At 33.0% G+C, this 21,193-nt stretch overlaps 1 protein-coding gene across 1 annotated transcript in view; it reads right to left on the bottom strand.

Moving 5' to 3' along the window:
- Positions 1–21,193, bottom strand: part of LOC145324725 (uncharacterized) — a 43,772-nt gene that overhangs the window by 3,976 nt on the left and 18,603 nt on the right. The window contains exons 6-9 of the mRNA XM_080167328.1: positions 17,743–17,866; positions 17,082–17,202; positions 16,487–16,589; positions 8,130–9,071 (exon numbers count right to left, since the gene is read on the bottom strand). Coding sequence (XP_080023454.1) covers positions 8,130–9,071; positions 16,487–16,589; positions 17,082–17,202; positions 17,743–17,866 — 1,290 coding nt within the window. The remainder of the gene's footprint in view (positions 1–8,129; positions 9,072–16,486; positions 16,590–17,081; positions 17,203–17,742; positions 17,867–21,193) is intronic.

Raw genomic sequence — 21,193 nt, 5'->3', positions numbered from 1 at the left:
CAAAAGCGTTCCTTCTTGGGAGAAAATCCGGGAAAAAGATTTTAGCTATTTTTAACCTAAAATTCACATTTGCAAGCCTGCAAAAAATATAAAGACATTTTAAACATGTCATTGCTCAGCACCTAGAAGTGGTAGAAAAATGCTACGCATACCATTGGAAAGCTCATAACCTCTAGTTTTTATAAAGGTATATAACGTTTTTGTACTATTATTAGTTTTTGAGCTATCCTCTAAAGTATACTCAAGTTTTAAAAATGCAGTTTTTTCATAAATTTTAAGTTTGATAGGTACTAGTTACACAAACCTTTTTAAAATTATATTGCTTAGCACTTAGGAGTTATATAACTATTTTATAAAGTTACATTTGTATATTTTGGGTAATTTCAATTTTAGCTTAATTAAGAATTGTCTTTGAAATGCGTATAGTTTGTAGTAAGAACCAAGGGCGGAGTTTATACACTTATTGGAAATGAAATGCAGTATAAAATTTTGCCCTGGATTTTTTTGGGCTTGTTGTAATAGTTATTAACCTTATTTTTTTTTTGTAAAATTACATGATTAAATATACAAGTAAAACTTTGAAAATTAAATTTTGAGAAGATAAGTTGATAGTTGACCGTCCTACTGAATGGAACTAATTAACACGCTCCTAATGTGTGACTAATTATAACTGTTGTTATCCGCGCCAATTTGTTTGTTTGTGTTTGTGTGTTAGCAACACAATAATATCATTATACTTGACTTTTTTCTAGTAGCGGAGCTACTTCATAGTTAGATATAAGTTATTCTTTATTAACTGTGAAATGTTTCATTCTGAAACTTGGAATACTGTGGATGGTCAGGCAGGGCGCCGCGGTGGCTATGCACGCGGACGGGGACGTGGTGGTGGTGGACGAGGTGGTGTTGGACGAGGTGGTGGTGGACGTGGTGGTGCTGTTTGCACCAATGAACGTCGTCAGGCTGGTAGTAATAACCAGGAAGCTTGGGGTCATGGCAAGTTTAGCATGCCAGCTATTTCGCTGTTTAATAGCAAGGACCCCCAGCTAGAAGCTATTGCTGACATGATAGAGGAGGAGCCGATTGTCAAGGAAGTTACCAGGGCCAAGGAGGACGAGACTTATGATGATTTACTGAAAGCTGTATCAGACATTGAAATGAAAATTGACGGATAAGCTACAAGTTGTCTGACACTACGAGGACAAGTACAACTACTGACAGGTGATCTTCAGACTAAAGTTGATCAGCATTCTGATACACTGGACGAGTTAAAGTCTCAGATTGACTATCTCTCTTGTAGAGATAACATTGTGGAGCAACGGGATCGAGATAAGGCTATTCGCCTTTTTAATTATGAGGTGCCTAAGAACATATCAGCAACAGAGTTATCCAATAAACTCTATGACGACATTTTTAAAGATATGTTTGTCCAAGCAGCGAAAGATGGTCTTCTGCCCTCTAGGCAGGTGGTCCATCTAGATGAACGTGACGAGAATGGGGAGCCAGTCATCAGAACGAAGAGTGTGGTTGACCTACCCCTGCCCAGCGAGACTGTGGAGTATACCCATACTCTTCCAGGTGCGAGGCCAGCCAATCTACCCCCAGGGGCACAGCAGAGGAGAGCGGCGAGGATTCCTGTTGTTATTGTGAAGCTGAAATCAAGAATCATCAAGGAAATATTTCATAAATATAAAAAGGACAGTCTTGACAAATTTAACAAAAACCTTAATTATGGAAAAAAAGTATTTCTTGTTGATGATTTGACAAAAGTAAATTTGAATTGTCTTAATGATTTAAAAGCAAGTCCGAGAATTGAGGAAGCCTTTGTGCTTGGTGGCAAAATTCGTTTCAGTTACAAGTCTAACCCTGAAAAAAAACTTACAGTCCAAAATCCTTTTGCAAGTGAACTTTCTGAAATTTGTAATTTTCCCAAAAGATTTTAAGCCACTTTGTTTAGCTGATTGATATCTCTTTAGCCTATCGAAAATTAAACCCGCAAAAAATGTTCTTTAATCAACCTATGTATTATTATTAACTATATATTTCTTTTATTATTTGATCTAATATTATGTTTTTTTTTAAATTGATAACTCTTTAGACCAGTATTTAAATATTTTAATTAGTTCATAAAATCTATTTATAAAACCTTAAAATCATAAACATTATAGCTTTTTAAAACCATAATCGCTTTTACTTATGGATTTGGGCATGCTTGTTTTTCTTATTATGTGTATAAATTTGTTGTATGAAAATGTAATAAGTAAAAGGGAAGGGGGGAGAAAAGGGTGGGTGGTTTAGGTTACTTTGATGAAACTAGGGGGGGTGTTGAGGCACAACACGAGCATTAAGCTGGATTCAGCCAGTGTCTCTACTACACTTAGAGGGATGGATGGGAGGGGGGGGGGGGGGGGTGGCAAACTTGAATTAGTTTTATATTACAGAAATGTTTGTTCTTATGCAAACTACTCAAATTGGCGCGGAAAGGACAGGTCAACTGAAGAAACAAAAAGCGACTTTTTTTGCCTTTGCAAGTCACTTTTCGATATTTTCTTTCTGAATGGTTATTAACCAAAATGAGCTTGGAGCTTTAGATTTTTTGAATAATGATAGAAAGCTTGATCTTTTTACTAATAATGTTGTTCTCGAGGATTTTACAGAATTTAATGATTGTATGGACTGCAAATATTTTAATGAAACAACTTTTGCAGTCAAATATGCCAATACTAATGACTTACTATTTTTAAACTCAAATATACAAAGTCTTGCAGCTAAATTTACGAATTTATGCTCATTTTTTGATCATATGAGCAATGCTAACTGTCTGCCAGATATTTTCTCTCTTCAAGAGATTTGGAAAATACAACCTGACTTTTATCAAATAGAAGGCTATAAATTTTTCAGTAAAACTAGAAATGAAGCACAAGGAGGGGGGGTGGGAATTTATACAAAAAGTAATTATAATGTCTCTATTTTAGAGGAAGTTTCTTACTTTATTGAAAATGTTTTTGAGAGCTTGGTGTTAAAAGTTGAAATTCCAAATATCAAGAAATTTATTTGTGTTTCCCTTTACAAGCCCCCTGGCTGTAAATTTATGACGACATCTCGTCATATGGAGATTTTTTTTAACTATTTAAATGAGATGCTTCAAAATTTAGAAAAATTTAAGCTACCAGTTTATATCTTAACTGATAGTAATATTGATCTTATGAAAATAGGAGTAAATGAACATTCATCAGATTTATTTAATACTATGCTTGGATTTGGATTTTTTCAGATCATTGGTAAAAGTACTAGAGTTACAAACGAAACTCATACTTTAATTGATCAAATTTATACTAATGATAAGGTTGAATATTTAAACTCTGGCGTTATTATTGATTCTCTCTCTGATCATTTTATAACATTTTGTAGTATTAAACAAAACAAAGCAAAAAATTCAAAAGGCCCTAGCTTTGTTTACAAAAGAAATTTTGATGTTCATAATAAAGAGGTCTTTAAAAATTACATAAGTACTTTAACATGGAATAATGTCATTGCAAGCAGCTGTCCCAACGAAGCTTATGATATTTTTTGGGATGATTTTTATAATATTTTTGAACTTAGCTTTCCTAAGAAAAAAGTAAAGATTAATCGTAATAAACATTGCTTGAATAAATTTATGACCAAAGGTTTAATGAAATCTAGGAAAACTAAACTTAATCTTTCAGCCAAAGCTAAAAGGTCAAATGATGACAAACTAAAGTATATTTCTTATCGTAACTTATACAACTCTATATTAAAAAAAGCAAAAGCCATTTACTATAGAGAAGCAATTGAAAATGCAAATGGGGACAGCAAGAAAATTTGGAGAACAATCAATGAGGCGTGTAATAAGACCAATAAATCAAATAAGACTGATAAATTAGATGTAAATGGTGTAATAATTAATGATGAAACTGAAATAGCTAATGCTTTTAATAATCATTTTTCTCAAATTGGGGAAAAAGTTTCAGCTTTTATACCTAATAAAGATATTGATTTTAGACAATACCTACCTAACCCTACAATTCCCTCACTTTTTTTAGCTCCTGTTAGTCCTGGAGAAATTCTTGAAGTCATTATGAACATGGGAAAAAAAACATCACAAGATGTGAATGACATTCCTTTCCCTTTGTTACAATTTGTAGTGTTAGAATTATTAAAACCTTTAACACATATTTTTAATTTGTCAATTGAAAAAGGCATTTTTCCTGCAAATCTAAAGACCTCAAAAGTTGTGGCAATATATAAAAATTCTGGCTCTCCACTTGATGTTAACTACCATAGAGGAATAGCAATAGTTAATCAAGTATCAAAAGTTTTTGAAAAATTAATTTGTAGGAGGTTACTAAATTTTTTGTACACTAATGATTTCTTTGATGAGAATCAATTCGGTTTTCTCAAAGATAGGTCAACTAACCATGCAATTCTTAAAATAGTTAATTATATTACTGAATCTATAAATCATGGAGACTATGTTGTTGGAGTATTCCTTGATGCAATGAAAGCTTTTGATTCTGTTAATCATGATATACTTTTAAGTAAGCTTGATAATGCTGGTATACGAGGTAATGCTCTTAACTGGTTCAAAAGCTATCTGAGTGGCAGAAACCAGAAAGTAAAAGTTGGAGAATCTTGGTCTGAATTACAAAACATTAACATTTCCGTTCTTCAAGGTAGCATTTTAGGCGTAATCCTGTTTATAATATTCATTAACGATTTACATAGAGCCTCTGATAAAGCCCTAACTGTATTGTTTGCTGATGATGCAACACCACTGTTTTCACATAGCAATTTAAATGAACTAAATGTATTAGTAAATAAAGAACTTAGTAAAATCTGTGACTGGTATAGTGCTAATAAGCTTGCACTGCATCCAGATAAATCTAAATTTATTTTATTTAAATCCAAATATGACAATTTGGAACAATTGTCTATTAACAATGCAAGCCCATATTTTCCCCTTTACCTTAACATGAATGACACTAATGAATGTAACATAACTAAAATTAAAATGATAAAGCATGTTCCTAATTCTGATGAAAAAAGTGTACGTGCACTAGGGGTTCTATTAGATCAAGATCTCACTCTAGTAGAACATGTTAAATCCCTACACTCAAAATTATCCAGAAATTTATACTCACTTAGACAAATAAGTAATCTATTTCCTACACCAATATTAAAACTGGTATATAATGCTAATTTCCAATCTCATATCAATTATTGTTCAAATATTCTGTCTATGTGTACTAAAACTACACTTGATCCTATTATTAAAATACAGAAGAAAGCTATAAGATTAGTCTCAAAAGTAAAGTATAATGAACACACTACACCTCTATTTAAGGAACATAATATCCTTCCAATAATGCAACAAATAGAATATTCATCTCTTATGATTATGCATGACTATTTAAATGAAACTCTATCTCCTTCTTTTTATCCAACCTGGATTAGAAATAATCACCTAAATGGTAATTACAATCTTAGAAATGGCAATGATATTCATATAAGGCCTCATAGATATGAATATCTTAAAAAACATCCAATTTTTAACTTTGGCATCCTTTGGAATAATCTAAGTGATGAGCTTAAATCTATTGAAGATAGAAACCTTTTTGCTAAATCTATCAAGTCCAAACTAATTAATGCCTTGCAATAGCTATTTTTATCAAATAATCTAAATCTCCAGCTCTGTAAATTTTGCAATCTTTTTTATGTTATCTTTATTTTGGCGATACTACCTAGGTTCTATAAGTTTAAAGGGATCCAGGATACCTTTGTTTGATATATTTTGGGCAAAGTAGACAGATCCATAGTGATCTATTCATGGTTACCTGGGCAGAACTGATTAGGATTTAGGTTGTTTATTGTTATAGTAATTTTAATTGTATTGTATATTATATTTTTTTGATTTCATGACTTTTTTTTTGTTTAATTTTTATGCCCAAATAAATATGTTTATGTTTTATGTTTATGTTTTCTTTAAAAATAGGCTCATAACTTTAAATTTTAGTGTTTTGGAGCCCCAAGAATGAAAGTGCCAAAATGAAATCTTTAGTGACTACTTTGCTAAAATATGTCAAAAAAAATTTACATTAAAAAAATTAGCTTGACATTGAAAATGCCCAAAAATGTTAACACTAATAAAATTAACTTAATGTCTTTGAAAAAAATCTCATATCTTATAATTTCAGTGTCTTGGGGGCTGTTTTACCCCACTAGCCCCTAGAAGGAGAGTGCCAAAATTAAATTTTTAGAGTTTTATTGGTGAATTTAATCATATAAAAGATTTTACAAAAAGAATCCGGTTTATAACTATAACAAAAACAACCAGGGCAAAATTTTATACTGCATTTCATTTACTTGTGTATAAACTCCCCCCTCTCTCCTTGGTTCTTACTAAAAACTATACACATTTCAAAGCTTAAATTGAAAGTACCTAAAATATACAAATATACCTATATAAAATAATATATATAACTCCTAGGTGCTAAGCAATATAGTTTTAAAAAGTTTTGTGTAACAAGTATCAAACTTAAAATTCATGAAAAAACTGCATTTTTAAAACTTGAGTGTACTTTAGAGGATAGCTCAAAAACTAATAATAGTACAAAAACGTTATATACCTTTATGAAAACTAGAGGTTATCTTTCCAATGGTATGCCTAGCATTTTTCTACCACTTCTAGGTGCTGAGCAATGACATGTTTAAAATGTCTTTATATTTTTTGCAGGCTTGCAAATGTGAATTTTAGGTTAAAAATAGCTAAAATCCTTTTCCCGGATTTTCTCCCAAGAAGGAACGCTTTTGATTTCGTTTTTTGCATTAGTTTATATATGTACTAGCGGCTACGCCCCTAGAAGCCTCTAGGGCACTTAAGGTAGGAGGAGGAAAAGTCGACCTCATCCAATTTTAAATTTGAGTTTCAAAAGAGTAGGTAAAAATATTTTTTGGGGGGAGGGGGGTGAAGACATCCTCCCCAAAAATAGTTTAAAACCTTCCCAGGACCTATAAAAAGCTTCACTGTAAAGGAGAACAATATCAGTTCAGCAGTTAGCGAGATCCTTTGTGACAGACAAAAAACGCTTACTACTTTATATAATAGGATATATCAGAATCTGTAATAATCTCAGATAGCCCCTTTCAAAAAACTGCTTTTCCCTTCCGGCGACTAGTGATATTGACACACTTGAATTGAAATTTCATAAAAATCTTTAAAATTGAGATGAAACAAAAGCTTTAAAAACAGTCTTTTTGCAGATTTTAAAAAGTTTGTACCATCTCAATTTTAAAGATTTTTACGAAATTTCAATTCTAGTGTGTCAATATAACCCTAAATACTTGATATCCAGAATAATGAATCAGCCGGATATTTGTATTCCAGCCCAACCCCCTTATTTATGTATGAAATCTGGCAATTTTTACTTTGGAAAATTACTTGCTACACCTTCTTCCATTATATGTTAGAATTGAGACTGCCCCCATTTATTTTGGTAAATTTCAGGTTTATATAGACACACTAGAATTGAAATTTTGTAAAAATCTTTAAAATTGAGATGGTACAAGAGCTTTAAAAACTGGTCTTTTTTGCAAATTTTAAAAACTTTGCAGTGCTTGTACCATTGCAATTTTTGCTTTACAGAAAAAAATATTTTGCATGGGTCAATATTTTGCATAAATCAACTAAATTATGGTTGGGGGCAAAAATTTTAACAAAATTTTTCAAATCCGGGACAGGCTAATGTATATGTTCCCTCTAGGTGTTAGGCATAGAAAAACTCTACCCATCCATTCATATCAGAGCTGAACCTGCTTTTAATGCCTAGTTCACAAAAGACATAGGTCGACCTCTGGAAATTTTAGGTCAACCTAAAGAAGCTTTAGGTTGACCGATTTCATAAAGGCAAATTGTACTTGTTTAGGTTGACCTACAGAACAAATCGGTCGACCTCTAAAAGTTGTTTGTGAACTGGGCATAAATGTATGCAAAGATTCTAGAATTAAGAGGTAAGTTACTGCTGGCCCTTTTATTTATAAATAATTAATTGAAGATACAGATACAAATTAGCATAATTGTCTTGGAGAATGTATCCAACTAAAAATGCATTTACCTTTAGCAAAAACCGTGTTGCCAAGATCTTGTCTTCTGAATGATGTTGGGTTGAGCCTAGGTGGGAAAGGCTTGGTTTTCGCCAGCTGGGGTGGGGGAGGAGGCAAGGTATTGTTTCCACCAGCAACAGGGAGAGGTGGGGGTGGTAGTTTTCCTGGAGGAGGGGGAAGAGGATGGTTGGGGTGAGGCTTTAGGTGGGGTCTATTGTGAGGGGGCACAAATGGGGCCTGCTTTCTGTTTGGGGGGTGGAGAGGCTTTCTCAGCAGCGGCTGACCCTTGGGAGGGTAGTTGTAGCCTGGTGGGGGAGGGGGGCCACGGTTTAGGGGCTGCTGAACAACATTCACCTTGGGGGGAGGCCTGACAATGTCACCAGTGACTATAAAAGGTTCGGGCTCTGTTGAAGATGATGATTTGGTGTCATCAATTTCATTTTCAATAGCTTCTTTATCAACCTTTTCTTCAAGAGTATCTTCAGATGTTGTTTCTGTTGTCTTTTCAATCTTTTCTGTTGTAGCTGGAGGGGGTTGGGGTTGTTCAGGCTGTTTGACAGGGGCAGCAATGTTCTTGTTGAGTTGGTGTGGGGGTAGCTTTTTCTGAGGAGCCTGTTGGAACTGATTGATGTTTTTAATGGGCTTGTTTGTGTTGCTGGATCTGCTCCAGAATGGAATAAAATCGAAGAAGGATGATTCCTCGGCTGGTTGATTGGGCTTGAACTGTTGTTGACCTGTGGGCTGACCGCCTCGTTGTGCCGGAGGAGGGGGTGGGAGAGGAAGCCTGCCACCTTGTTGGGGTGGAGGAGGTCCGCCTCTAGGGGGTGGGGGTAGGTTGACGCCTCTGGGTGGTAGTTGAATGGGTTTTTGGGGTGGGGCAGGTTTGATCTTTGGTGGTGGGGGCAACAAAGGTTTCTTGGGCTTCAAAGAGGGCTTTTTCTGTGCAGATTCATCTGAAATAATGAAAGATTTTAAATACAACATAAGCTAACAATTTGTCTACAGAAACGTGAATATATCAACCAGAGACTTAATCACATTGTCATTATTTTTAAAAGCGAAGCTTTTCTATAATTAGGGTCGGTACGTCCGTCCGTAACGGATAGCTTTTTTCGTTAATCTAGGCATGTTAGAATTGTCCTATCGATTTCAAATTTTGCATGGTGATTCCCTTAAAAGGTACGGTTTAGAAAGCGTAGCAACTCTATAGTCATCACAAACATGTCCGTACGTCCATTTTAAACATGTTGATTTTTTTAACTTTATTTAACAACAAATTTTTAGTTGATCTAATAATCCGATTGATCTGATTTTTAGTATATTGATTCCTGTGACAACAAAGTATAATGTTAAAAGCGAAGTAACTCTATAATCAAGTCCTAAAAATGTAAGTATGTCCATAAACATTATCCTGAATCAAGCAGTTTTTCAACAAATTTACTTACAATATTGCTTTGACTCTTAAACATTTATATTATGATTATTCAGTTTTGACACTATACAATTGTTAATGTCTGTTTGTCCTACCGTTTCAGTGCTTCGCTTTTATGGATGTTGTCATCCTTGTTTATCTTCTAATACGAGGTCATCTCATCGTACTTTTATTAAAGTATAGGAAGTAGAAAAACTATTATTTTAATAATAGTTAAAAGTGACGCTTATTTAACCTTCTTATTGTTTAATTTAATATAAAATTTAAGCCTTTAAAACAATGAAGTTTAATTGTTTTTGATATTATTTCAAGTTTATTTTTGGTCACATGAAATATTAGCATATGTGTTATATATTTCAAAGAGAGGTATAATATAATCTAGAATATGATTAAATGTTGAATTAATCTGTATTTAAAAAGAAATTAAAATCCACCAAATAGCAAGGAAAATACAGTAATAATTATTTAACGCATCGTATCATCAACAGCTTTCAGCGGATATTAAAAAGAAAAATTATAAGATAAAAACTAGTTAGTCACGAGGGACTGGAGGCTCGGGCTAACAAAACTGGTATTAATCTATGATTTTTATCTTGCGATACATGATTTTTAGTATTCCTTTTCCCTATCCTATAGTGTGTGACTTTATGTCATAAATAATAGAAATCAATTGATCAAGAATTGTTGAAATTTTGTAACCCTTGGAAATGTTGGTTACACACTTGCAAGGTTATAAATCAAGTTGCTGTGCATACAGGTGGTAAAATTATCAGTGATATGTCAATAAAAGGTAAAATTAAACTTTACCCAAATAAAAAAAATAATATCATGTGCTTGTAAATTTGTGTATGGTTATTATCCTTAAAATAAATATAAAAAAAACAGCATCTTGTGTGTGTGTGTGTGTCTGTACCAAAGGATCTCGCTAACCGCTGAACCGATATGGTTCTCCTTTTCAATGTAGCTTCTCATAGGTCATAGGAAGGTGTTGGGGGAGGGTAACACTACCCTCCCAAGAGAAATAGCCCTCGGGGCTTCTAGGGGCGAAGCTGGAGTAGAAACATAAGATGCCATTAGAATAAAATAATTTAAATCTTTTTCTGCCCTTGTAAATTGAAATCCTTTTTAGTCAATATAAACAATGTAACTAATTTTATTGCAAAGAGTAATGATAATATGTCAGCGTTTACCACTTTTATTTAGTGCCTTGTCGACATACTTTATGCAATTGCTCATCAGTATTTAACATAAAAATTCAAGTGCGCAAGTTTATCTGTTTCAACCTTCATGCAAAACCCTGAACATATGCAAATTGATTTATTGTCTAAATGAATTGTTGTGGTTTCAAAAATACAATAGATTTTTGTAGAATGCTTTACAAACTTTATTTCACTATCCACTTCCTTATTGTTTAGTTCAGTAAATTCAATTACATGTTTATTATTAGTTTTCGTCAAGTTTTAGGCTATTTTTAATCAAATGCTAACCCTCTCCCCTTAAAAAAAGGACCCTTAAATCATTGTGTCGTTTTTAAGCCTTTTCAATTATTTACATTTTTAATCTACCTATAATAAAAGTTAACATTTATTTTATCTTTTTAATATGATAATATGATTCCAGAATGTAAGTCTTAAAGATCTGATATCAGAGTCAACTAATTCATGCTAAGTTAAAGGAGGGGGGGGGGGGATTTCAAACCCACTGTTCCAGCAGTATATTTATTAAAATCTGTTAAAATTACACAGAAGATATTTAGAGGATTTGTTAATTGAAGTGCCGAGTGTTTAATTCTTAATTATTGGTTTGTTGTACTATTTCCAAGAATCTTATGGGATAAGACAATGGACGATATATTGATGCACACCACCAATTGTAAAAAACAAAAATATACCTCCTGTAGAAAAATTTCGAACACTGCTAAAGTGTACTACCAAAGTTTTTAAGCTAAAAAAATGGAGAATGCATTCAAAAATCTTTGGGAATTTACATTTCATTTGGCTATTTCTGAATTTATAATATCCAAACAAGGAGTATAACATCCATAAATAACATAACTGAATATGAGAATCACTTAAGATGACCAACAATAACATCCAAATGTACCATAACAATGGATTTATTATTTCTTGGATCATACTCCAAAAAAGTGAAACTTGTAGCGGGATAAAATAATGATCTACCTTATCCCCCTTCCTAAAACTAGATAAACGAAGTGACCAATAAATGAAAGGGGAAATAGCAACACAATCTGTAGACAAGTTTTCCCTTGTTATAATATCCACTATATTGTACATCCATTACCATAACACAAATATATGTAATAAAGAAAACTTTCTTCAATGTAAAATATTTAAAATCAAGAAAAGCTTTAAATCATTATTGAATAAACATTATTATAGCCACTAGTTTTTGCTAATGTTAATTCAATAACGCTTTAAAAAGTTACACACAACACATACACATCAAATGTAAAAAGGTGTGTGTGGGATGAAATAAGAAATTCATATTATTATTCCGAATTAAGCTCCTCTTAAATTAACTATGTCTCTCTTTCTCTATATTTTTATATATGTGTTGTGTATGTAATAAGGTGAGTGTATATTTTATCCTTATATAAAGTATACACAGAAATAATAAAATGACAAAGCCCAATCTGTATTACTTTTGAGTCACTTTTGTTTCTGTGACGACATATAGATTTCGGGAAAGAAAAAGGGAAGGGGGGAAGAAAATCTTTTCAAAGGAGATGGGAGAAACAAAAGTGACTCAGAAGTAATACAGATTGGGATTCGTCAATAAATTTAAAGAGAAGTCTGTACTCTCAAGATAATCATGTTTATTTATAGGGATCTTAAAAGACGATAGTAGGGCGATAAATTAATGAACACTCCCAATGACTATAATGAAAATTATCCCTTCTGTATATGAACAGCAGTGGTTCAAAGTGTAGTATAATGCTATTTTTTAAACTAAAAAGTAAAGATTTGATAGAATTACTAAAACTTTCTTAAAACCATTTCCTTTCTCATTCCTCTCTGACAAACTAATAATTGAATTGATTTTAAAATCTTTGAATGTATACATCCTTGTTCAAAAGTGAGTGGGAAAAAGTGAGAGAGAGTGTGAATAAGAAAGGTGTTACTACAGAACAGCAGAAGGTTAACATCATAATACTGCTATATTATATTTGCCTTTTTCTATTACTAGCAGCTATACTTTAGCATCTGGGGGGCAGAAAATTGCCTAAAACATTCCATATGATTAAGTATTTCATATTATTAATACTGCTATGAATGATTCCATCCTTGTTAAAAAGTGAGTGGGAAAAAGTGAGAGAGAGTGAGAATAAGAAAGGTGATACTAAAAAACAGCAGAAGATTAACATTATTATTCATTTTTTTTTCTCTTACTAGCAGATGTACTCTAGCATCTAGGACACAGAAAATTGACTAAAATTGATTAAGTATAAAATAAATAGCCTAAAAAACCGCCTGGAACCTATGTAAAGCTTCACTTTAAAGGAAAAAGCTCAATTGGTTTAGTAGTTATTGAAATCTTAAGTAAACGTTCCTATAAAAAGGGATGTTTTAGTGTATATTACAAATTATTTTTAAGTTGATATTTAAATTCTAAGAAAGTTTTATCTAAAGGAGAAATAATTTTGTTATTACATAACTACAAATGGGGCGGTGGATTAATTTATAATCAATTGTACTGTCCTTGTATAAAAGATATAAAATTGCTTGTATTTTTGTTACAATATGTGAGCACTACTGAATAAAAAGTCTGGGCAAGAATATTTCATGATCACACTTTCACCTATTTTCAATAACATACGTCCTCGTTTTTTTGGTAGCGTTCCTACTCAACTTGTCTGGTGTCCGAACGTCTGTCAATTGGAGGTATGTCTTACTAATAAGCTTCCAAAATGAACTCTTTGACACGAATCTATTGAGATTTCAATGATTATTTTGATTTTGATTTGAAAACATCTTTGATGGAACGCCTTGGCCTGCAGGCCCTAACTGTCAACAGCAAGCATTTAAGACTTGTCGAAGGTTAAAATCTTAAAACAGATATTCTTACTTGAAGCATTAATAAAGATAAGCCTATGATCGATAAAGTTATTATCCCCAATTGCGATAAACAAATAAACCATGATAAAGATTAAAATTATAGGTAGAAAAGTTTGGACCCTGCCATATTGTACCAAAGTCTTTTAAGCCAACAAATGTAGGAAAAATTAAATAGAATTTTTCAGAGAATTAGCATGTCCAAAAATAACTTGATTTTAAATTGAATTTAAGATATAGGAACTAAATCTAAAATATATATTTTTTTCTGTATAATTTTAAAAGAGTTTAAAAGAATAAAAAATCAATTTTACAAGAATATTGTGAAAGACACGAAATATCTAAATTATTACGTGATAAGTGATCATTTTTTCAATCATTTATTATTCTAAAGAAACCCTTTGTTTTAAAAATTGAAAAATTGAATTGTTTATCGGTCAAGAAAGAGATATCTATAATACAAAGTAGCTTGATGTCTGTCTGTCCGTCTGTCCCTTAAGATCTCGGTAACCTTTGAACCGATCGGATTCTACTCTTCAGGGTATATATATATATATTGGTCTTGTGGTGGTTTTAAGCTATTTTCTAACCCCCCCCCCCCAAAAAATGAAAATTTCCCCTATCCCCCCATTATTTTTATTATTCAAAATTAGTGGTGGAGGGAGGGCTTCTTAACAGGTTCTTAATTTTTTTTTAATTATTTGAAATTAGTGGTGGAGTGGGGGCATCTCCAAAGGTACTTATTTTTTTCATTGATTACCTCTTGGGGCAAAGCCGCTAGTTTATTATAAAACATGAATTAAACGGCCCTGTAAAACATTGAAGTTTGTTGGGGTATAAATTCGACAGTTTATAAACAGGTCATAGTTGACATACTACCGACATGACCCTATTCTAATAATTAAATTAATTGATGTAGATTATTTAAAAGGAGGAATGCGACATTATAATGTTAATTATATTGGACCCCAACATTTTCTATGCACGTTCAAACAATTGTTGACTAGCTTATTATACTCCGATTGAGTAGTATAAACTAACAAGCCCAAACATTTAATCTACAGAAAGTGTAATTATATTTCTCGTATTTATTCGAATCCGGTGGATAGGAACCGGTTCTCATCCATACAAAAAAACTATGTCTAGCATCGTATTATATCCAGTTTTCTACGAATATAGAAATGTACAATCATAAGATTAAAACCAGTTTTTTTTTAGCCCATGCCTTCGGCATCTCGGGGCTAAAAAACTGGTTTTAATCTTATAATTGTACATTTTATATCCGCGGAAAGCCGTTTATAATACGATGCGAGAAATAACTATTCTCGTATTCATTCGAATCCGGTGGATAAACCGGTTCTCGTCCATACGAAAAAACTATGTCTAGCATCGTATTATATTGTTAAGATAACAAATTAAAAATGTACAATCATAAGATAAAAAAAAACAGTTTTTTTAGCCCCGAGGTGCCGAAGTTTTAATCTTATTAATGTACATTCTATACCCGCGGATAGCCCTTTATAATACGATGCGAGAAATAACTATTATCACAACTTTATTGTCTTATCCTGTATTTTTTTTTTTTTTTAAGAGTATTTATCCCAAAACTTTGATAACAGCTCTCATGTTATAGAAAAGGGGGTTTTTATTAGGGTTGGGCCGGATACTTTTTTGGCCGGATACCGGATATCCGGTTCTGACCGGATATCTGGCCAATGTTCGATATCAGGCAAATTACAGGATATACGGCCGGATAACCGGATATCCGGCGTCAAAAATCAGCCGGATATCCTGTAACCGGATAGTTTTAGTATCCGATATCTGGCCGGATATTGAAAATGGCCGGATATCCTGCCGGATAACCGGCTTAACCCTAGTTTTAAGGCATTAGGACAATTCTTTACAAAGACAATATAGTATAATAATTCCAAGTATATAAATAATTAAATGTATAATAATGACATTGAAACAAAATGATATAAATGGCCTAATAATATTAAATTAAGTTAAGTTATGGTTTCCCGAGTCTAACATAGCCTAGGTATTTTTAGGGAAGTGTGTTGTGTGGTGATCTTCAAAAATGGACGTACAAACATTTGTTAAGTTAGGGGTCTTGCTATTAACAACAAAAAATGCTAAATGTTGATTTATAAAATGCACCATGTAAACTAGACTATGCAATAAATTCCACCAAAATGAAAATTATTACTACTGCACAAATTGTCTTTTTTTACCTTTCTCCGCTATTTTTAATTCTTATAATTTTGAAGGAAAAAAATGCGAATAAGAACCATTATTAGATGTGACTAAATGCGAAAGTCATATCACACGATAAACCGGATGTGCCTTGAAAATGCACACGAAAATGACCTATAATTTTTAACATACAATTTACAAACATTAAGGATAAACAAAATATTGCCCTGTAACAATGTTAACCCTAAAGATCGTGGGGGTGGGGAGCAAAAAAGCACCCCCTGTCTCCAATTTTTTCTGTCTCATTTTGTGAGACAAATTAGCTATGATAAAGTTACTTTTTAAGTTTGATTTTTGTACACAACTGAGAATTGGGATTCTATCACTATCCTGGCGGATACAGGCTTATTTCTAACAACGTAGAGGAGTAATTCCTTGGCTCTAAAACAGAGCCAGTTAATTCCTTGGCTCTAAACAGAGCTAGAAATAAATTATAGCCAACAAGCGAAAAAAATCTAAAATATCATTTTTGGTGGCAGACAAAAAGTTCGTCAATTCTACTATGTGTTGCACCCTAACGATAGCTAAAAAATCACATATAGGTTTCGTGATTTTGTTTCGTTGTTGGTATACGCTGCAATCAATCAATAATCCAAAAGTGTTTTACCTTTGTTTTTGCACTTGTTCTTGATACAATCACCCTCGGTATCAGGTATGTTCTGTTCAATAGAGGTATCTTTCACTACCAGCTGATACTTCTCACTGGGAACCTTATAAATAATAATAGTTATTTATCGCATCATATTATAGACAACTTTCCGTAATTCTATAAATTTAAATTCTACTTATTAACTACTGACACTCTACCTTGTTCGTTTGTCCTACTGACCATTTGATATTATAGAACAGTTTTTAACAAAAAATAAACAGAAAGTTTGGAAAATTATGAGAATAGAAGTACAAAAAAAATCCTGGTAAGCCAACCAAAGTGACATACATACCCTAGTTATATAGAAGCTATATGATACTAAAAACTAGGGTTGGGCTGGATACTTTTTTGGCCGTATACCGGATATCCGGTATCCGGATAGTTTCAATATCTGGATATTTGGCGAACGCTCGATATCCGGCAAATTACCGGATATTCGGCAATAAAAATCAGCCGGATATCAGTTATCCGGATAGTTTCAATATCCGGTAACCGGCCGGATTACGAAAATGGCCGGATATCCGGCCAAACCCTACTAAAAACAACAACCTACCTCTTCATCAATGGTTGGTGGTATGGAGGGGAAGTAGGGGGACTGTACTTCCTCTTGGGACTCCAGGACAACATCATTCTCGGGGGTTGTGGTCGTTGTTGTTGATTTAGTTGTTGTTGTCCTAGATAGATATGTAGATAGTATTGATAAAGTGGCAGGAACTGTGTCTAAATCTGCATAAATTAAATTTGTAGCTATAGTGCCCTAGCAAAATGGGGATAGATGTCACAGCATTTGGCTTACGTGTTCTATTGACGTCATAGTAGAGAGAAAGAATCAGGAAAAAGGGAATGAAACCCCCTTGAAAAGAGATAGGGTATAGGGTATTTTAAGACGTTAAAAGAATAGGCATGTCAAAAGTGGTGACATCCATCCCAATCTTGCTAGGGCACACCTACATTAAAGTTGACTTTCATTGTTTTTTTTTGTAACTATTATTAAATTATTTAAAAGTTTAAAGTTTTGAGGGCAAATTTGCTTGCATACTTATGTAAACGTAACAGGATGTCCCCTAGAAATTCAACAGTATATCTTCAATAGCAATCGAGATACTTACATTTCATCTATAGCGTTACGATCTGACGGACAGGCTTAGGGCCAAATTGTCGGACTAATAATAAATAAACTATACCAATTATAGAGTAGCTATGCTACTAATTACCTTCTAGTAGTCGTAGTAGTGGTAGTTGACGGAGCATTGTCGATGGATAATTCAGATTGAAGCTGGACAGGCTCGTTGTTGTTCCCTAGGATGTCATCGTCAACCTTACCATCCTTCCTCTGACCTGCAATAGAAAATATATATTGGTGTTAGTTTCCTTCAAAGTGTCTATTTGAGCATAGCAAGCCCCATACCAAAATTTGAAATAAATTGAAATATAAGGGGGTTTGTTTATTGGGTGTTTGCTTTCAACTTTAGGTAAGGTTAGGATATGTTGAAGTAGGTAAAGTGCATTCATACAGGGTTAGGACATCGCAAGTAAAGGTCCCGCAGGCTTAGGTATAAACAAAAATAACAATAATATTAATTTATTTAACAATTAACTATAAATTAATTGATTTCCTAATGGTGATAAATAAAATTACAACTAATAAAGAGTATACAAATTATTGGTGAAAAAGTTTATACACTAGTACTTTGTACAACCCATTCAAGAAAATAAATGACAAAATGAGTCTACATTTTGGTTCCAGGACAAACGCAGGAGTGTTAAAATATTAATTTAATTAAGTATTTCTATACAGGTTAGGTTAGGTTAAGATATAAATATACAAATAAGCTCCCCGCAGGTTTTAGGCATTTAAAAACCTATAAAATAGTTTAAAATAGGTTAGGTTAGATTAAGTTTCCACTCCTACGTTTGTCCACTCCGGCGTTTGGGACTCCTGCGTTTGTCCTAGGACCTAAATTTTGACTTTGCCGAGTCACCAGAAGAGCTACAGTAGACCAATCTTAGATGTTCAGGTGTCTATTGAAAGATACTGACATAGCAAAGAGAACTAAGAAGGACTTAGAGTCTATCTCTTACCCAGCTACCACCAGACGGACGAAAGTAACATCGATGAAGATGATTAAAGTCCCTTAACAGATTGTGACGTCATACGATAGAACAGCCAATGAGAGGCCAGTATGCACTGTAATTGACCAAAGGTAAAATTTATGCTGGCCTCTCATTGGTTATTTTATCGAATGATGTCATAATCTGTTGAGGGACTTTAATCATCTTCAACATTGATACAAGAAAAAATGGTCATCTTGATAGCATCCTACTGTACAATAAGACGTAATTTTAAGTACAAAAGAAGGGTTAAATACGGTGAGTGAGAGAGAATATAGAGCTAGGAATTTCTATGTCGGCATATTTTATTATTACAAAGGACAGTCATAAAGAATAATTATTATCGAATCTTGTCATAATCAGCTTTCCGCGGATATAAAAATGTACAATAATAAGATTAAAACCAGTTTTTTTCAACCCCGCATTTTTAATTCGTAGATTTAACTGCATTTAATACCATGGAATAAAAAATTGTTTAAGTATTGCTCAGAAAGGTTATATCGGATATTGATCGGTTTCGAAGCGATACTGGAAAAGATTTTTTAAAAAATCATAGGCTGCTAATTACAAGTAGATGAGAAGCTTCAGTGTAATGGTGAACTAAATGTTCCAGCGGAAGAGGCAAAATTTTTTTTTTTCTAAATAGCCTAAAACATGAATATTATTAATTTAAAGGTTAAGTCTCATATATAATTTGAGGGGGGGAGAATTCGACCCCAACCTCTTTAATTCTAGTTTAAGAGAAAAATCAACAGGACCTAAGAAAATCTACCCTGTAAAGAAGAATCAAAACGATGCAGCGGATAGCGAGATCCTTTTAGTACACACACAAACAGACAAACATCCTCTCAATTTATTATAAGGATGATGCATGATTACCCCTTTAAATCTGATAATATCTTGATATGTACTTAAAGTGTTTAGTAGCATACTTTTATATGTGTGTGTGTGTGTGAGTGTGTAGGTTTGTGTGAGTGTAAATGTGTGTGTGTGTGTGTGTGTGTGTGTGTGTGAGTGTGTGTGTGTGTGTGAGTGTAAATGTGTGTGTGTGTGTGTGTGTGTGCAATCATTCATACAAAATTCATCAAATACAACCAAGAATATTAAAGACTATGACTTTTTTTTAAAAAACGGTTATTTTATCAACTTAATACCCTAATGTCTTTCAGTAGCAAAGAATCTCGCGTTTTTCTTTACCATTAGCCTCTATTTTTCTCATACTTTTTACAGTGAAGCTCTTCATATGTTCCAAATCGCCCATGAAAAAAAGGCCCAAACTATGAAAATAAAATTTAACACGAAATTTAAGTTGATAACTTAAATTCCTGAAATCAAAATTCCAAAGATATCTTCAATTTATCTTCTATAAATTTCTCTAAAATGTTTTCATTTCTTTCAAAAATTTTCTCTCTATTTTTTTTCTCTCTATCTATCTATCTATTTTTCTCTCTTTCTATATCTATCTATCTATCTCTTATCTCTATCTGTTATCTCTATCTCTCTCTCTATCTCTCTGTCTATATATTTTTCTCTCTTTCTATATCTATCTATCTATCTCTTATCTCTATCTATTATCTCTATTTCTCTCTCTATCTATCTATTTTTCTCTCTATCCATCTTTCTCTATCTGTATTTCTCTATCTGTCTCTTTCTCTCTCTCTCTCTCTCTCTTTCTCTCTCTCTCTCTCTCTCTCTCTCTATCTATCTCTCCCTCTCTCTCTATCTCTCCTTCTCTCTCTCTCTTTCCTCTCTCTCTCTCTCCTGTGGTGGTTTTAGGCTATTTTCCTGGTTTTTTTTGTAAAAGATTTCCTTGGTCCTTTTTTATTTCACCTTAATTTTTTTTTATCACCTCTTGGGGCAAACCCTCTAGAGGCTAGGGGCGAAGCCGCTAGTACATATATATTTATAACCCTTATTTGTCTCTCTGTCTATCTATTAACAGTTTATCTGTTTCATAAGATCTCTTTAATTCTCCATTTCCCACCTATGATAAGAAGATAACAATCTTTATTTCAGCTCAATTAACAAGTAATCTGGGAGGGAGGGGACATTGGACTGTAAATTATACTGGTCCCTAAAGTTTAATCTGTATGCATTCTCTTTTGTTGGCTTTACAACTGTGGGGACTTTATTAAACCATGATTGGATGGTACAAACTTCTTAATCTTTCATCTGTAGAAGGAGTAATTTTGCTTATGTAATTGGGGGAGAGTAACTTGTACTTTAAAACTTATGTACATTCTTGGGGTATCTACTCAATGGGATCTCACATACTTAATGGTTATTGTAACACGATAACTTTGTTATCGCTTATAGGACAATTTATAAAATTCTTTTACTGATAGAAAGTTGATTAGATGAAGATATTAATGTTATCTAATATTTCAAATTGTTAGAACTATTAAGAAAGGTTTTATGGTGCCGCTATTAGGAATTACTAGAGGCTTCGCATCTTGCATCACGGGTTTCTGTATTGTAAAAGGGTAGGTGGGATGGGGGAGTAAAATAGCCTAAAACCTTGCCAAGACTTTAATGTAAGAACAAAAATAAAAT

Source organism: Acartia tonsa, chromosome 7 (genome assembly GCF_053477335.1).
Source record: "Acartia tonsa isolate MP-2025a chromosome 7, ASM5347733v1, whole genome shotgun sequence".
NCBI classification, from domain to species: domain Eukaryota; kingdom Metazoa; phylum Arthropoda; class Copepoda; order Calanoida; family Acartiidae; genus Acartia; species Acartia tonsa.
This window is presented reverse-complemented; position numbering and strand designations above follow the sequence as displayed.